Below are 17,647 nucleotides of genomic sequence, written 5' to 3'. Positions count from 1 at the left end.
CCCTTAAAGATGAAGTTTAAACAGATATCACATGATGTCTTTATTTACAAAAAAAGGTCTTATATAAACTTTCTTCTATTATAGACAGTTCAAAATTATTTCTATAGAGCCAAATAAAATTTGAGATTAAAATAGAGGACAACTGACTTATTAAAAGAATCAAATTTTTTAATATCTAAATTTAGGGTAAGTGACCATATTGAAGGCCGTACCTTGACCTATAATGGTTTACTTTTATAAATTGTTACTTGGATGGAGAGTTGTCTCATTGGCACTCATACCACATCTTCCCGGTATATCTATAACATAGTTAGTTGGGATAGGAAGTATAGAAAAATACCCAGAAACCAAAGGATGTGTAAATTTTGTAATAAACTTGATGATAAATATCATATTTTTCTAGATTGTAAACTAAACTCATTTTTAAGAGATTAGTTATTATTAAAAATCGATAATAAACAACCTGGTTTTATAAATTCTCAACCACTGTTCAATGCTAAAACAACTCAAGTTTAGATCCTGAATCTGAACTTTCGACAGCAGTTGGTGACTTTATGAGGTAATGTTTAGAGTTGCGAAAATGAGGTCCATGTCCATCAAAAGTTGCATTAACATAACTATGTTTTTGTTTGATATTTAAACTTTTGTAAATTTAGTGTTATGTTTTGTGTTGTTTTTTTGCTTGACCCATATGGGTGTAAATTGCAAATAAAATATTATTATATTAGAAATACTTATTACTTAAAAGGGAATATTACTACTTGTACATTTATTAATAAATGCGTCCTGGGACTATTATACTAACTACAATATATTTATGTCCCAGATGCGCCAAACAGGAGGTTATTTCAGAGGTTTTAAAAAACATCTTGTAAGGAAATTGTATACCTCTTGTTTGTTTGAATTAGCTCCCCTTTTTGCAATCTTCATTTAATAAAAAAATGGCAGACCAAAACGATTGGAGAAGCGAAACTTTCCGCCGAAAAGTCATACAGCAGATGTAAGAATTATAGAATCACATAAACAGTACAATTTTAATGATACTTAAGTATTAAACTCACAAGGAAACCATCTTTGGATCATGGAACTCCGGCATGTCGATTTTAGCTCCTTTTCTGGATAAGATGAAAACATCGCATAACACAATTTATGATTATGACATGTTTTCAGGAAGTCTAGATTTATAACAGTATATTTGATATATTGTCCTAGCAAAACCCTTCGCTGCATCCTGTGTTGAGAGCCTTGTAAACACTCAAAGGGTAGGTTCTGAATCATGAATTATGTATTAATGTAATAGCACTTTCTATGCTAATATACACAACAACAATACTTCTGAGGTGGATTCGTTTTATTTCCGGACAAAATTCAGGGTGATAAACAATAACTATAAATCAATACCCTACAAAATAAATACAATAATAAGATTCTTTTTTTTTTTTATTCTAATTTTTTTTTTTTTTATTCCAAAGAATAAGATTCTGACCATTTATTAAATTAATAATCTAGGACATAGGTTTCTATCCATGTAAGGCCAAAATTAAGATTAAGTTTGTTTCCCCTTACCCGACCGACCCACTAAAAATCCGCCGACTGAAATAATTTTTTCGAAAATCACGTTGTTGTTTTTTTTTTTAGTTTTCGCTCAAAAGTTCGTTTTTTAAATTCGTTTCCTTGAATGGTCCGTATTTTCAACATTCCGCGAAATCATTGTCGCCCGTGTGTTTGCAGCAAAGGGTAAACTACGTATGCAAGGATACTGAAATTGGAATGGAATAATGTTTTTAATAAATGCATCCGAGCAATCTTAACTACTCTTCCATTCTAGCTACGCCTCCAATAACAAAATGCGTATCGAGAATGGCAGAGAAGTTACAATTGCACATCTGAGCTCACCCTTGAGCTAAAATGTTAGGCCCGGTGTTTCTGAAATTCTGCCGTGTTTGTGGTAAATCCCTGAGTTCGTCTTTATCAGTGGGCGACTCAATAAGTTGTATATTGGCGTGCTATTTATGCTATTTTGTTTCATTTCGTATGTGATATTGGACCATACACTAGTTGTCTTTGGATAAAATAGTAGTTGATTTTTTTCGAGCTCAGTATCATATTGTGTTGTGAAAAGTCGAGATGACTATTCCAGCTAATGCTTTGATAAAAGTTCTTGTAAGTTCTTATGTCTTTTATAAGCTATAATGGGCTGATGATTAAATATGGTCACATGTTCAGGGTTTTGTGAAATAAGATGCCAGTGTTTCATTATTATATTTTTAGTTTCTGTATAGATGGGTTGAATTTTGTTAACACTACTAGTGGTTGCTCCCGTTTCGCTGGGCAATGTGTTAGCAAGTTTTCCCTTTCTGTATTTTGTGTTTGATAAAAAAAATCGTTGATTTCAGATATTTGATATCCTCGTTTGAGCTTCTTACTGTTTTTTTATACGACCGCAAAAAAATTTTGTGGTCGTATATTGGTATGACGTTGTCGTCGTCGTTGTCGTCGTCTGGCGTCGTCGTCCGAAGACACATTGGTTTTCGCACTCTAACTTTAGTTTAAGTGAATGGATCTTTTAGAAATTTGACCATAAGGTTAAATACCACAAAAAGGAAGGTTGGGATTGATTTTGGGGGTTATGGTACTAACAGTTAAGGAATAAGGGGCCAAAAAGGGGCCAAAAATAAGCATTTTCTAGTTTCCAGACAATAACTGTGGAACGGTGTATGGATCTCTCTGAAATTATACTACAAGTTTCCATACCACAAAGGGATGGTTAGGATTTGCTTTGGGGGGTTATGGCTCAAACCGTTTTATGGGTTTAAGGAATTAGGGGCAAAAAAGGGGGAAAAACAAGGTTGTCCTGGTTAATGGACAAATACTTTAGTACAAAACATAATTTAAAGCAATGTTAGGGAGATAAATCAAATACATCATTGAAATTATCTCCCTTACACTGCTTTTAAATTATGTATAAAGTAATGGTTAATGAACAATAAAGATAATTTAAAACAGTGTAAGGGAGGTAATCCAAATACAACTTTTTTGTTTCTTCCCTTACACTGCTTTTAAATGATGGTTAAAGAAATGCATATTTATAAAGGAAGACCAGTAAAAATATCTGCAAATGTTGCATCTTTTTTTTTTACAAAAAAATCCATATGAAAGATTTGACACTATATTTTAAATTCTATTATAAAATAGATTAAGTTAGCACTATGGTAAATTTAAATGGGTAATTATGGTTGCCAACTCCATTGGAAATTTGAATTGAGATTATGACCATATCTTGAGGGAAAGAATTTTTTGGGGGAAAAAAGAGGGGGGGGGGGGGATAAAAAGAAATTGTGGGGGGTCAATTTTTTCTCATTTCAGATTTCAGAAATTAAAAAGAATTATTCTTCAAATATTATTTTTTTTTCAAATTTCAAATATTGAAAAATTTCAAGAAGTAATCTTTAATTGCACAGTATGGCACATTAGATTTGTAAAATCTTTGATCACATTTATTTATTTGTTATGCCGAATCTAACAGTGTATTTAGATTTTTAATTTTGGGTCCAGTTTTCAAATTGGTCTACATTAAGGTCCAAAGGGTCCAAAATTTAACTTTGTTTGATTTTAGCAAAAATTGAATGAGGTTCTTTGATATGCTGAATCTAAACATGTATTTAGATTTTTGATTTTTGGCCCAGTTTTCAAGTTGGTCCAAATTGGGGTCCAAAATTAAACTTTGTTTGATTTCAACAAAAATTGAATATATGGGGTTCTTTGATATGCTGAATCTAACCATGTACTTAGATTTTTTATTTGTGGACCCCGTTATCAAATTGGTTCATATTGAGGTCAAAAGGGTCCAAAATTAAACTTTGTTTGATTTCATCTAAAATTGAATTATTGGGGTTCTTTGATATTCCAAATCTAACCGTGTATTTAGATTTTTAATTTTGGGTCCTGTTTTTTAAATTGCTCTACATTAAGGTCCAAAGGGTCCAAAATTAAACTTAGTTTGATTTTAACAAAAATTGAATTCTTGGGGTTCTTTGATATGCTGAATCTAAACATGTGTTTAGATTTTTGATTATGGGCCCAGTTTTCAAGTTGGTCCAAGATAGGGTCCATTATTTAAACTCTGTTTGATTTCAACAAAAATTGAATATATGGGGTTCTTTGATATGCTGAATCTAAACATGTATTTAGATTTTTGATTATGGGCCCAGTTTTCAAGTTGGTTCAAATTGGGGTCCAAAATTAAACTTTGTTTGATTTCAACAAAAATTGAATATATGAGGTTCTTTGATATGCTGAATCTAAACATGTATTTAGATTTTTTATTTGTGGGCACTGCTATCAAATTGGTTCATATTGAGGTCAAAAGGTGTAATACCACCATTGATTTTCCCCTATTAGTCTTTGTTAAATTTGCACTTTTCAAAAAATTGTGCAGAATTTATCTTTGTTTCAAATAAAGAAATACTTGGCATGAGTAAAGTTTGATCCTGTCCAGTACTATAGAAAAAAATTCACATAACATTTCATTGCATATAAGAAAATAACCATCACTGGAAGTTAACCAATCAAATTTTCCCCCTTTTTTAACCTGTGTACAAGCTTTAGTAACCATGTAACCTCAAGTTTCCAAAATATTCTATAGAAACCCCAAATAAAAAAATAATGGTGCTGTGAAATACCCAAGATATATTTTTATGACCCAGAAATGTTTTACTGCAATGAAATGTAGGATCAATTACCTACAACTGTCAAATTCAAGGGAATATTTTTTTTCGACCTATTTTCGTATGCAACCGGATGTGACGTACTATGATTTGGTGGTATTACACCTAAAGAAGACTTTTTTATACGACCGCAAAAAAATTTTTGCGGTCGTATATTGGTATGACGTTGGCGTCGTCGTCGTCCGGCGTCGTCCGAAGACAGTGGTTTTCGCACTCTAACTTTAGTTTAAGTGAATTGATCTCTATGAAATTTTACCATAAGGTTCAATACCACAAAAGGAAGGTTGGGATTGATTTTGGGGGTTATGGTACCAACAGTAAAGGAATTAGGGGCCAAAAGGGGCCAAAAATAAGCATTTTTGTAACTTCCAGACATAACTTGTGTGTTAGTGTATGGATCTCTCTGACATTGTACCACAAGGTTCCATATCAAAAAAGGAATGCTGGGATTGATTTTGGGGGTAATTGCCTCAAAATTTTAGGAATTAGGGGCCAAAAAAGGGGCAAAAAACAAGCATTTTTCTAGTTTCATGATAATAACTTGTGTGTAAGTGTATGGATCTTTCTGAAATTGTACTACAAGGTTCCATATCACAAAGGGAAAGCTGGAATTGAGTATGGGGGTAATTGCCCAAAACGTTTAGGAATAAGGGGCCAAAAAGGGGCCAAAAATAAGCATTTTTCTAGTTTCCAGACAATAACTTGTGTTAAAGTGTATGGATCTCTCTGAAATTGTACCACAAGGTTCCATATCACACAGGGAATGCTGGGATTGATTTTGGGGGTAATTGCCTCAAAATATTAGGAATTAGGGGCCAAAAAAGGGGCAAAAAACAAGCATTTTTCTAGTTTCATGATAATAACTTGTGTGTAAGTGTATGGATCTTTCTGAAATTGTACTACAAGGTTCCATATCACAAAGGGAAAGCTGGAATTGAGTTTTGGGGTAATTGCATTAAACGTTTAGGAATTTGGGGCCAAAAAGGGGCCAAAAAACACATTTTTTTTAGTTTCCAGACAATAACTTGTGTTCAAGTGTATGGATCTCTATGAAATTGTACTGCAAGGTACCGTACCACAAAGGGAAGGCTGGGATTGAGTTTGGGGTGATGAATCATAAGGGGGTTCAAAAAATTTGGGGGGGGATTTCTTTTTTTTCTTTTTTTCCTTTTTTTTTTCTTTTAAAATTTTCCATTTTAAGTTGGTTATTTCTGATTTATATTTAAAAGCAAATAATAATGATATGGTAGGAGATACACACCAAACAGGATGTGTAAATTTTTATATAAAAAGTATTGTGCAATAGCAAGAAATTTTCAATTGCACAGTATTGCACAATAGCAAGAAATCTTCAATTGCACACTATTGCGCAATAGCAAGAAATCTTCAATTGCACAGTATTGCGCAATAGCAAGAAATATCCAATAGCACAATATTGCGCAATAGCAAGAAATTGTCAATTGTACAGTATTGCGCAATAGCAGGAAATATTCAATTGCACAGTATTGTGCAAAAGAAGATACTTCGTATAAATTGCTTATTTCTTGACCAATTTCACTGGGGTTTTATTCTTGAATTCTTGGGGTTCTTTAATATGCTGAATCTAACCGTGTATTAAGTTTTTGGATTTTGGGCGCCGTTTTTAAATTGGTCCACATTGAGGTCCAAAGGGTCCAAAATTAAACTTTGTTTGATTTCATCAAAAATTAAATTATTGGGGTTCTTTGATATGCCGAATCTAACCGTGTATTTAGATTCTTAATTTTTGGTTCCGTTTTCAAATTGGTCTACATTAAGGTCCAAAGGGTCCAAAATTAAACTTAGTTTGATTTTAACAAAAATTGAATTCTTGGGGTTCTTTGATATGCTGAATCTAAACATGTATTTAGATTTTTGATAATGGGCCCAGTTTTCAAGTTGGTCCAAATCGGGGTCCAGTATTTAAACTTTGTTTGATTTCAACAAAAATTGAATATATGGGGTTCTTTGATATGCTGAATCTAACCATGTATTTAGATTTTTGATTTTTGGGCCCCGTTATCAACTTTGTCCACATTGAGGTCAAAAGGGTCCAATATTAAACTTTGTTTGATTTCATCAAAAATTGAATTCTTGGGGTTCTTTGATATGCTGAATCTAACCATGTATTTAGATTTTGGATATTGGACCATAATAGGTGAATGTTCAATTTAAAATTTTTAAGTTCTTAGACCACATTCATTCTGTGTCAGAAACCTATGCTGTGTCAAATATTTAATCACAATCCAAATGCAAAGCTGTATCAAGCTTGAATGTTGTGTCCATACTTGCCCCAACTGTTCAGGGTTCGACCTCTGCGGTCGTATCAAGCTGCGCCCTGCGGAGCATTTTATTGTTAAATAAACTGAATGTGACTTTTTTCCTTTGTAATACTGGTTATTTCAAGCATTCCTGTCAAGTTTTGTCATAATCAGTTCAATAGTTTGAGAAAAATCTAGTATAATGTAAGACGACATCTACAGCGATTCGAGCTAAATTTCTTCGAAAAATCCAAACCAAGCCGCATCATGATAGAATATAGTGTGGACCAATAAATGATCAAATATTTATCTAATCTGCCTACAAACAGTTGAATATGACACAAAAGATGACTTTAGGATGATAAATACTACTAATGAACCTCTTTGTCTTCCTTATAAGGTCTCTTTTGGTCCATTTATACCTCTCATTTCCTCAAAATTTCTACTTTATAGGCCAATAAATAAAAATTTGGGGGTAACTTTCACTCATTTATGATAGAAATGTTATAATAAATGATTAATTGAAGTATTCAAGCTGCATGAACTATCCGTATAAAAGTTTACTGTCTCCAAGGAGGTTTCAATAAGTCCTTACGTAAAACTTAATTTACGCCGCATTCCAGAGAGGGACATAAAAAGCTTCTCTTTTGGTGAATAATTTGTTGTTACTGCTTTAAAAATAATTTCATTTACTTAAAACTATATATTTATTAAAGTATTTCTTAGGAAAAATTTTCTAGTATAGCAGAATATAAGAAAAAAGGAGAAAAAGCTCCCCAAAACTCTAAGTATGGCTTATTCTGTCAACTAATATTCATGGTAAAGTCCTATTTCAAGGAAATTTTCTCATAAAATGTGTTTTGAAGACTCAATCCACTCAGAATATTTCATTATTAGTAATATTTCACTTAAATAGCAAGAAATTTTAACACATGAGAGTACTCACAAGCTCAAAGGTGCATGTACAGCTTCCCATATTAGGTGTAATACCACCATTGATTTTCCCCTATTAGTCTTTGTTAAATTTGCACTTTTCAAAAAATTGTGCAGAATTTATCTTTGTTTCAAATAAAGAAATACTTGGCATGAGTAAAGTTTGATCCTGTCCAGTACTATAGAAAAAAATTCACATAACATTTCATTGCATATAAGAAAATAACCATCACTGGAAGTTAACCAATCAAATTTTCCCCCTTTTTTAACCTGTGTACAAGCTTTAGTAACCATGTAACCTCAAGTTTCCAAAATATTCTATAGAAACCCCAAATAAAAAAATAATGGTGCTGTGAAATACCCAAGATATATTTTTATGACCCAGAAATGTTTTAATGCAATGAAATGTAGGATCAATTACCTACAACTGTCAAATTCAAGGGAATATTTTTTTTCGACCTATTTTCGTATGCAACCGGATGTGACGTACTATGATTTGGTGGTATTACACCAAAAGGGTCCAAAATTAAACTTTGTTTGATTTCATCAAAAATTGAATTATTGGGGTTCTTTGATATGCCAAATCTAACCGTGTTTTTAGATTTTTAATTTGGGTCCCGTTTTTTAAATTGGTCTTCATTGAGGTCCAAAGGTTCCAAAATTAAACTTAGTTTGATTTTAACAAAAATTGTATTCTTGGGGTTCTTTGATATGCTGAATCTAAACATGCGTTTAGATTTTTGATTATGGGCCAAGTTTTCAAGTTGGTCCAAGTTGGGGTCCAAAATAAAACTTTTTTTGATTTCAACAAAAATTGAATATATGGGGTTCTTTGATATGCTGAATCTAACCATGAATTTAGATTTTTTATTTGTGGGCCCCGCTATCAAATTGGTTCATATTGAGGTCAAAAGGGTCCAAAATTAAACTTTGTTTGATTTCATCTAAAATTGAATTATTGGGGTTCTTTGATATTCCAAATCTAATGGTGTATTTAGATTTTTAATTTTAAGTCCCGTTTTTTAAATTGGTCTACATTAAGGTCCAAAGGGTCCAAAATTAAACTTAGTTAGATTTTAGCAAAAATTGAATTCTTGGGGTTCTTTGATATGCTGAATCTAAACATGTGTTTAGATTTTTGATTATGGGCCCAGTTTTCAAGTTTGTCCAAGTTGGGGTCCAAAATTAAACTTTGTTTGATTTTAACAAAAATTGAATATATAGGGTTCTTTGATATGCTGAATCTAACCATGTATTTTGATTTTGGACATTGGACCATAATAGGTAAATTAAAAAAATTCAAGTTCTTAGACCACATTCTTTCTGTGTCAGAAACCTATGCTGTGTCAAATATTTAATAACAATCCAAATTCAGAGCTGTATCAAGCTTGAATGTTGTGTCCATATTTGCCCCAACTGTTCAGGGTTCGACCTCTGCGGTCGTATCAAGCTGTGCCCCAGCGAAGCATTTTATTAAGATCAGTTTTGCTGCTTGTGTTTCTGAGATACCTCAATACTTCACCCTTGATAAATCCTTTCAATGAAAACACTTTTTGGGTGTGAGCAGTGTCTGTGCAGATATTGATATGTTTCAGTTGGTTTGATATTGGTTTTAATGTCTTGTATCATACTATGCCTAAGTTAAAGAATCTTTCTCCTTTGTATAATTATGACAGTGTCTAAGAATATTATTTCATTACAGGAAAATTAGTAAGTGAACTTCAACTATCATTATCATTTTGTTTCTCTGTGTTGAAAGCGTTGTAAAATGTGTTCAAGAATTAACAAACATTTTAAGGCCTGCTAACTCAGCGAATGCTGATCCGCACATAGGCACGCCCAAGGTTTCATGGTAAAGTTTATTGTTAAAAATAAATTCATAGTTTTCTAGAATAAGCCTTAATAGGCGTAGTCATACTCGCTTGGATCACGGTTTGTGGCTTCTAGTATTTCCTTAAATGAAAAACAAGTGTACATATTTTTTGCATCGAATGTTTCTAGGTAGCAGTCTCGTTGGGGTTTTATATTTTCAATTGAATTAATAAAACTATAAGAAAAATATAGAACCGTGTCTCAATTTATATGTGGTCTACTCTTAGTCACAAAGACATTGATATTTACAAACATTTTCTAGTCTGAAATTGTAGGGTCTTCTAGTCATGCATAATCATGATAATACATTATACAGTATGTTGTTTTAGTATCAATAAAGTTCAATTTGTTTTTTTTCTGTGTTTTCCTGTGTGTTAGATATATTTCAGGGATTTTGTCTAAAAAAAAAAAAAAAGCCTACCTACCTACCCACTTCCAAAATGGTGGGTAGGGTAAGGGGAAACAAAGATATTTTTAATTGCGGCCTAATATGATAGGCAAATGATTTACTATTAAAAATATAAATAAATCTGTTCTGCATATATTTACAACAATATGATTATAATGACAAAGTTTAGTCCATATGCACTTAATGACTCATATTATATAAACAAGTCTAATATACGAAAAATGAAAATAAGCAGTTATAGCAAACTTTAACATAAGCAAACTAACAAAACTTCAAGCAAAAGCTGCATGCTGTATAAATGCTGTAGGCATAAAAATACGAACATTACAAAAATAACACTTAGCTTACCTCGCATGAGGTGCAAAGGCCTCTTGAATAATCTATATGGAATTAACAGCCCTCAATTTAGTCTACTGAAATGGTCGCCTGGGCGACTTAAAAAGCTGATTGGCGACCAAAAATTCATAACTGGTCGCCATTTAGGCTTTTAGAATATTGAAAATCTGGCGACCGTAAATTTTGCCCTGATCAGAGTCAGGTTTTAAAAAATAGTCTGAGCGCTTGACAGTAACACAAATTTTGCTGTATTTCAAGCGCTTTTAGATTTCAGCTTGATCTTGTCAGCACTTTATTGCATCAGGTAATTGTAGTTCATTTGTAAGCAATTTGTTGTTGTTAAGTTTTTAATCCTCCCAAGTCTAGCTATGATATATAGAACAGTTGTGAATATATGTAAAAAAATATCTTATAGGAAAAAATGAATTTAGATATTACTTAAAACAATGAGGAGGGTCAAGAACAAACTTCTAATAGTTGTTTTGAGTTTTATTAACTATTTATACTATATATATGCTATATGAGAGAAAGAGAAATAAAAGAAAATTATAAATTTCAAAGACTGAAATACTGTTGGCATTCAGTTAAAAGATTTATTTAGATTGTATGTTTTCTACAAGAATTGTAAAACAAGTATAAACATACAGATACTATGATCGCAAAACAAAAAGACATTTTACATACGAACGGTCTCTCACAAAAGATTATGTCAATCCAGCATGGTAAGCTTTGAAGGATAAGTACGATAAGGACCTTATTTGACACCCAACATTAATAATATAGTAAATAGATGTGAAAACATGTACAAGTAAGGCCAAAATTAAAATTAAGTTTGTCTCCCCTTACCCGACCGACCCTCTAAAAATCCGCCGACTGAAATAATTTTTTTCGAAAATCACATTGTTTTTTTTTTTCGTTTCGCTCAAAAGTTCGTTTTTATACGACCGCAAAAATTTTTGCGGTCGTATATTGGTATGACGTTGGCGTCATCGTCGTCGTCGTCTGGCGTCGTCCGGCGTCGTCCGAAGACACATTGGTTTTCGCACTCTAACTTTAGTTTAAGTGAATGGATCTCTATGAAATTTTACCATAAGGTTCAATACCACAAAAGGAAGGTTGGGATTGATTTTGGGGGTTATGGTACCAACAGTTAAGGAATTAGGGGCCAAAAAGGGGCCAAAAATAAGCATTTTTGTAACTTCCAGACATAACTTGTGTGTTAGTGTATGGATCTCTCTGATATTGTTCCACAAGGTTCCATATCACACAGGGAATGCTGGGATTGATTTTGGGGGTAATTGCCTCAAAATATTAGGAATTAGGGGCCAAAAAAGGGGCAAAAAACAAGCATTTTTCTAGTTTCATGACAATAACTTGTGTGTAAGTGTATGGATCTTTCTGAAATTGTACTACAAGGCTCCATATCACAAAGGGAAAGCTGGGATTGAGTTTGGGGGTAATTGCCCAAAACGTTTAGGAATAAGGGGCCAAAAAGGGGCCAAAAATAAGCATTTTTCTAGTTTCCAGACAATAACTTGTGTTAAAGTGTATGGATCTCTCTGAAATTGTACCACAAGGTTCCATATCACACAGGGAATGCTGGGATTGATTTTGGGGGTAATTGCCTCAAAATATTAGGAATTAGGGGCCAAAAAAGGGGCAAAAAACAAGCATTTTTCTAGTTTCATGATAATAACTTGTGTGTAAGTGTATGGATCTTTCTGAAATTGTACTACAAGGTTCCATATCACAAAGGGAAAGCTGGAATTGAGTTTTGGGGTAATTGCATTAAACGTTTAGGAATTTGGGGCCAAAAAGGGGCCAAAAAACACATTTTTTTTAGTTTCCAGACAATAACTTGTGTTCAAGTGTATGGATCTCTATGAAATTGTACTGCAAGGTACCGTACCACAAAGGGAAGGCTGGGATTGAGTTTGGGGTGATGAATCATAAGGGGGTTCAAAAAATTTGGGGGGGGATTTCTTTTTTTTCTTTTTTTCCTTTTTAGCTCACCTGACCTGAAAGGTCAAGTGAGCTTTTCTCATCACTTTGCGTCCGTCGTCCGTCGTCCTGCGTCCGTCGTCCGTCGTCCGTCGTCCGTCGTCCGTCGTCCGTAAACTTTTACAAAAATCTTCTCCTCTGAAACTACTGGGCCAAATTTAACCAAACTTGGCCACAATCATCATTGGGGTATCTAGTTTTAAAAATGTGTGGCATGACCCTGTCAACCAACCAAGATGGCCGCCACGGCTAAAAATAGAACATAGGGGTAAAATGCAGTTTTTAGCTTATAACTCAAAAACCAAAGCATTTAAAGCAAATCTGACATGGGGTAAAATTGTTCATCAGGTCAAGATCTATCTGCCCTGAAATTTTCAGATGAATCGGACAACCCGTTATTGGGTTGCTGCCCCTGAATTGGTAATTTTAAGGAAATTTTGCTGTTTTTGGTTATTATCTTGAATATTATTATAGATAGAGATAAACTGTAAACAGCAATAATGTTCAGCAAAGTAAGATTTACAAATAAGTCAATATAATCGAAATGGTCAGTTGACCCCTTTAGGAGAAATTGCCCTTTATAGTCAATTTTTAACCATTTTTCGTAAATCTTAGTAATCTTTTACAAAAATCTTCTCCTCTGAAACAACTGGGCCAAATTAAACCAAACTTGGCCACAATCATCATTGGGGTATCTAGTTTAAAAAATGTGTGGCGTGACCCGGCCAACCAACCAAGATGGCCGCCACAGCTAAAAATAAAACATAGGGGTAAAATGCAGTTTTTGGCTTATAACTCAAAAACCAAAGCATTTAGAGCAAATCTGACATGAAGTAAAATTGTTTATCAGGTCAAGATCTATCTGCCCTAAAATTTTCAGATGAATCGAACAACCTGTTGTTGGGTTGCTGCCCCTGAATTGGTAATTTTAAGGAAATTTTGCTGTTTTTGGTTATTATCTTGAATATTATTATAGATAGAGATAAACTGTAAACAGCAATAATGTTCAGCAAAGTAAGATTAACAAATAAGTCAACATGACTGAAATGGTCAGTTGACCCCTTTAGGAGTTATTGCCCTTTATAGTCAATTTTTAACAATTTTTCGTAAATCTTAGTAATCTTTTACAAAAATCTTCTCCTCTGAAACTACGTGGCCAAATTAAACCAAACTTGGCAACAATCATCATTTGGTTATCTAGTTTTAAAAATGTGTGGCGTGACCTGGTCAACCAACCAAGATGGCCGCCACGGCTAAAAATAGAACATAGGGGTAAAATTCAGTTTTTGGCTTTTAACTCAAAAACCAAAGCATTTAAAGCAAATCTGACAAGGGGTAAAATTGTTCATCAGGTCAAGATCTATCTGCCCTGAAATTTTCAGATGAATCGGACAACCCGTTATTGGGTTGCTGCCCCTGAATTGGTAATTTTAAGGAAATTTTGCTGTTTTTGGTTATTATCTTGAATATTATTATAGATAGAGATAAACTGTAAACAGCAATAATGTTCAGCAAAGTAAGATTTACAAATAAGTCAATATAACCGAAATGGTCAGTTGACCCCTTTAGGAGTAATTGCCCTTTATAGTCAATTTTTAACCATTTTTCGTAAATCTTAGTAATCTTTTACAAAAATCTTCTCCTCAGAAACAACTGGGCCAAATTAAACCAAACTTGGCCACAATCATCATTTGGTTATTTAGTTTTAAAAATGTGTGGCGTGACCTGGTCAACCAACCAAGATGGCCGCCACGGCTAAAAATAGAACATAGGGGTAAAATTCAGTTTTTGGCTTATAACTCAAAAACCAAAGCATTTAAAGCAAATCTGACATGAAGTAAAATTGTTTATCAGGTCAAGATCTATCTGCCCTGAAATTTTCAGATGAATCGGACAACCCGTTGTTGGGTTGCTGCCCCTGAATTGGTAATTTTAAGGTAATTTTGCTGTTTTTGGTTATTATCTTGAATATTATTATAGATAGAGATAAACTGTAAAAAACGATAAATGTCGGCAAAGTAAGATCAACAAATAAGTCAACATGACCGAAATTGTCAGTTGACCCCTTTAGGAGTTATTGCCCTTTATAGTCAATTTTAACCATTTTTTCGTAAATCTTTTACAAAAATCTTCTCCTCTGAAACTACTGGGCCAAGTTAATTATAGATAGAGATAATTGTAAGCAGGAAAAATGTTCAGTAAATTAAGATGTACAAACACATCACCATCACCAAAACACAATTTTGTCATGAATCCATCTGCGTCCTTTGTTTAATATTCACATAGACCAAGGTGAGCGACACAGGCTCTTTAGAGCCTCTAGTTTTTTTCTTTTAAAATTTTCCATTTTAAGTTGGTTATTTCTCTGTTTTATATTTAAAAGCAAATAATAATGATATGGTAGGAGATACACACCAAACAGGATGTGTAAATTATTATATAATAAGTATTGTGCAATAGCAAGAAATTTTCAATTGCACAGTATTGCACAATAGCAAGAAATCTTCAATTGCACAGTATTGCGCAATAGCAAGAAATCTTCAATTGCACAGTATTGTGCAATAGCAAGAAATATCCAATAGCACAATATTGCGCAATAGCAAGAAATTGTGAATTGTGCAGTATTGCGCAATTGCAAGAAATATTCAATTGCACAGTATTGTGCAAAAGAAGATACTTCGTATAAGTTGCTTATTTCATGACCAATTTCAATGGGGTTTTATTCTTGAATTCTTGGGGTTCTTAAATATGCTGATTCTAACCGTGTATAAAGTTTTTGGATTTTGGGCCCCGTTTTTAAATTGGTCCACATTGAGGTCCAAAGGGTCCAAAATTAAACTTTGTTTGATTTCATCAAAAATTGAATTATTGGGGTTCTTTGATATATATGCCGAATCTAACTGTGTATTTAGATTCTTAATTTTTGGTTCTGTTTTCAAATTGGTCTACATTAAGGTCCAAAGGGTCCAAAATTAAACTTAGTTTGATTTTAACAAAAATTGAATTCTTAGGGTTCTTTGATATGCTGAATCTAAACATGTATTTAGATTTTTGATTATGGGCCCAGTTTTTAAGTTGGTCCAAATCGGGGTCCAAAATTAAACTTTGTTTGATTTCAACAAAAATTGAATATATGGGGTTCTTTGATATGCTGAATCTAACCATGTATTTAGATTTTTGATTTTTGGGCCCCATTATCAACTTTGTCCACATTGAGGTCAAAAGGGTCCAAAATTAAACTTTGTTTGATTTCATCAAAAATTGAATTCTTGGGGTTCTTTGATATGCTGAATCTAACCATGTATTTAGATTTTGGATATTGGACCATAATAGGTGAATGTCCAATTTAGAATTTTTAAGTTCTTAGACCACATTCATTCTGTCAGAAACCTATGCTGTGTCAAATATTTAATCACAATCCAAATTCAGAACTGTATCAAGCTTGAATGTTGTGTCCATACTTGCCCCAACTGTTCAGGGTTCGACCTCTGCGGTCGTATCAAGTTGCGCCCTGCAGAGCATTTTATTTAATTTCGTTTCCTTGAATGGTCAGTATTTTCAACATTCCGCGAAATCATTGTCGCCCGTGTGTTTGCAGCAAAGGGTAAACAACGTATGCAAGGATACTGAAATTGGAATGGAATAATGTTTTAAATAAATGCATCCAAGCAATCTTAACTACTATTCCATTCTAGCTACGCCTCCAATAACAAAATGCGTAGCGAGAATGGCCGAGTAGTTACGATTGCGCATCCGAGCTCACCCTTGAGCTTAAATGTTAGGCCCTGTGTTTCTGTCGTGTTTGTGGTAAATCCCTGCGTTCGCCTTTATCAGTGGGCGACTCAATAAGTTGTATATTGGCGTGCTATTTATGCTATTTTGTTTCATTTCGTATGTGATATTGGACCATACACTAGTTGTCTTTGGATAAAATAGTAGTTGATTTTTTTCGAGCTCAGCATCATATTGTGTTGTGAAAAGTCGAGATGACTATACCAGCTTATGCTTTGATAAAAGTTCTTGTAAGTTCTTATGTCTTTTATAAGCTATAATGGGCTGATGATTAAATATGGTCACACATTCAGGGTTTTGTGAAATAAGATGCCAGTGTTTCATTATTATATTTTTAGTTTCTGTATAGATGGGTTGAATTTTGTTAACATTACTAGCGGTTGCTCCCGTTTCGCTGGGCATGTGTTAGCAAGGTTTCCCTTTCTGTATTTTGTGTTTGATAAAAAAAATCGTTGATTTCAGATATTTGATATCCTCGTTTGAGCTTCTTACTGTTTTTTTAAGATCAGTTTTGCTGCTTGTGTTTCTGAGATACCTCAATACTTCACCCTTGATAAATCCTTTCAATGAAAACACTTTTTGGGTGTGAGCAGTGTCTGTGCAGATATTGATATGTTTCAGTTGGTTTGATATTGGTTTTAATGTCTTGTATCATACTATGCCTTCGTTAAAGAATCTTTCTCCTTTGTATAATTATGACAGTGTCTAAGAATATTATTTCATTACAGGATAATTCGTAGGTGAACTTCAACTATCATTATCATTTTGTTTCTCTGTGTTGAAAGCGTTGTAAAATGTGTTCAAGAATTAACAAACATTGTAAGGTCTGCTAACTCAGCGAATGCTGATCCGCACATAGGCACGCCCAAGGTTTCATGGTAAAGTTTATTGTTAAAAATAAATTCATAGTTTTCTAGAATAAGCCTTAATAGGCGTAGTCATACTCGCTTGGATCACGGTTTGTGGCTTCTAGTATTTCCTTAAATGAAAAACAAGTGTACATATTTTTTGCATCGAATGTTACTAGGTAGCAGTCTCGTTGGGGTTTTATATTTTCAACTGAATTAATAAAACTATAAGAAAGATAACCGTGTCTCAATTTATATGTGGTCTACTCTAAGTCACAAAGACATTGATATTTACAAACATTTTCTAGTCTGAAATTGTAAGGTCTTCTAGTCATGCATAATACGTAATACAGTATGTTGTTTTAACTTTTAGTATCAATAAAGTTCAATTTGTTGTTTTTCTGTGTTTTCCTGTATGTTAGATCATAGATATATTGAAGGGATTTTCTC

General features: G+C 33.3%; 1 protein-coding gene across 4 annotated transcripts in view; it reads left to right on the top strand.

The window, feature by feature from the left end:
- Positions 1-934: 934 nt before the first annotated feature.
- LOC127712162 (mediator of RNA polymerase II transcription subunit 15-like) overlaps positions 935-17,647 on the top strand; it is a 151,505-nt gene continuing 134,792 nt past the window's right edge. For 3 of the 4 annotated variants that reach the window (XM_052218452.1, XM_052218451.1, XM_052218450.1), the window contains exon 1: positions 935-1,000. In XM_052218452.1, the coding sequence (XP_052074412.1) occupies positions 942-1,000 (59 nt within the window). In that variant the 5' untranslated portion in view covers positions 935-941. Of the gene's footprint in view, positions 1,001-1,056; positions 1,263-17,647 lie in introns of those variants that run through there. The other variant, XM_052218453.1, reaches the window with a different exon arrangement.

Source organism: Mytilus californianus, unplaced genomic scaffold (assembly GCF_021869535.1).
Source record: "Mytilus californianus isolate M0D057914Y unplaced genomic scaffold, xbMytCali1.0.p SCAF_8, whole genome shotgun sequence".
NCBI classification, from domain to species: Eukaryota; Metazoa; Mollusca; class Bivalvia; order Mytilida; family Mytilidae; genus Mytilus; species Mytilus californianus.
The sequence above is the reverse complement of the archived record's forward strand: the minus strand, read 5'-3'. Positions and strand labels throughout refer to the sequence as shown.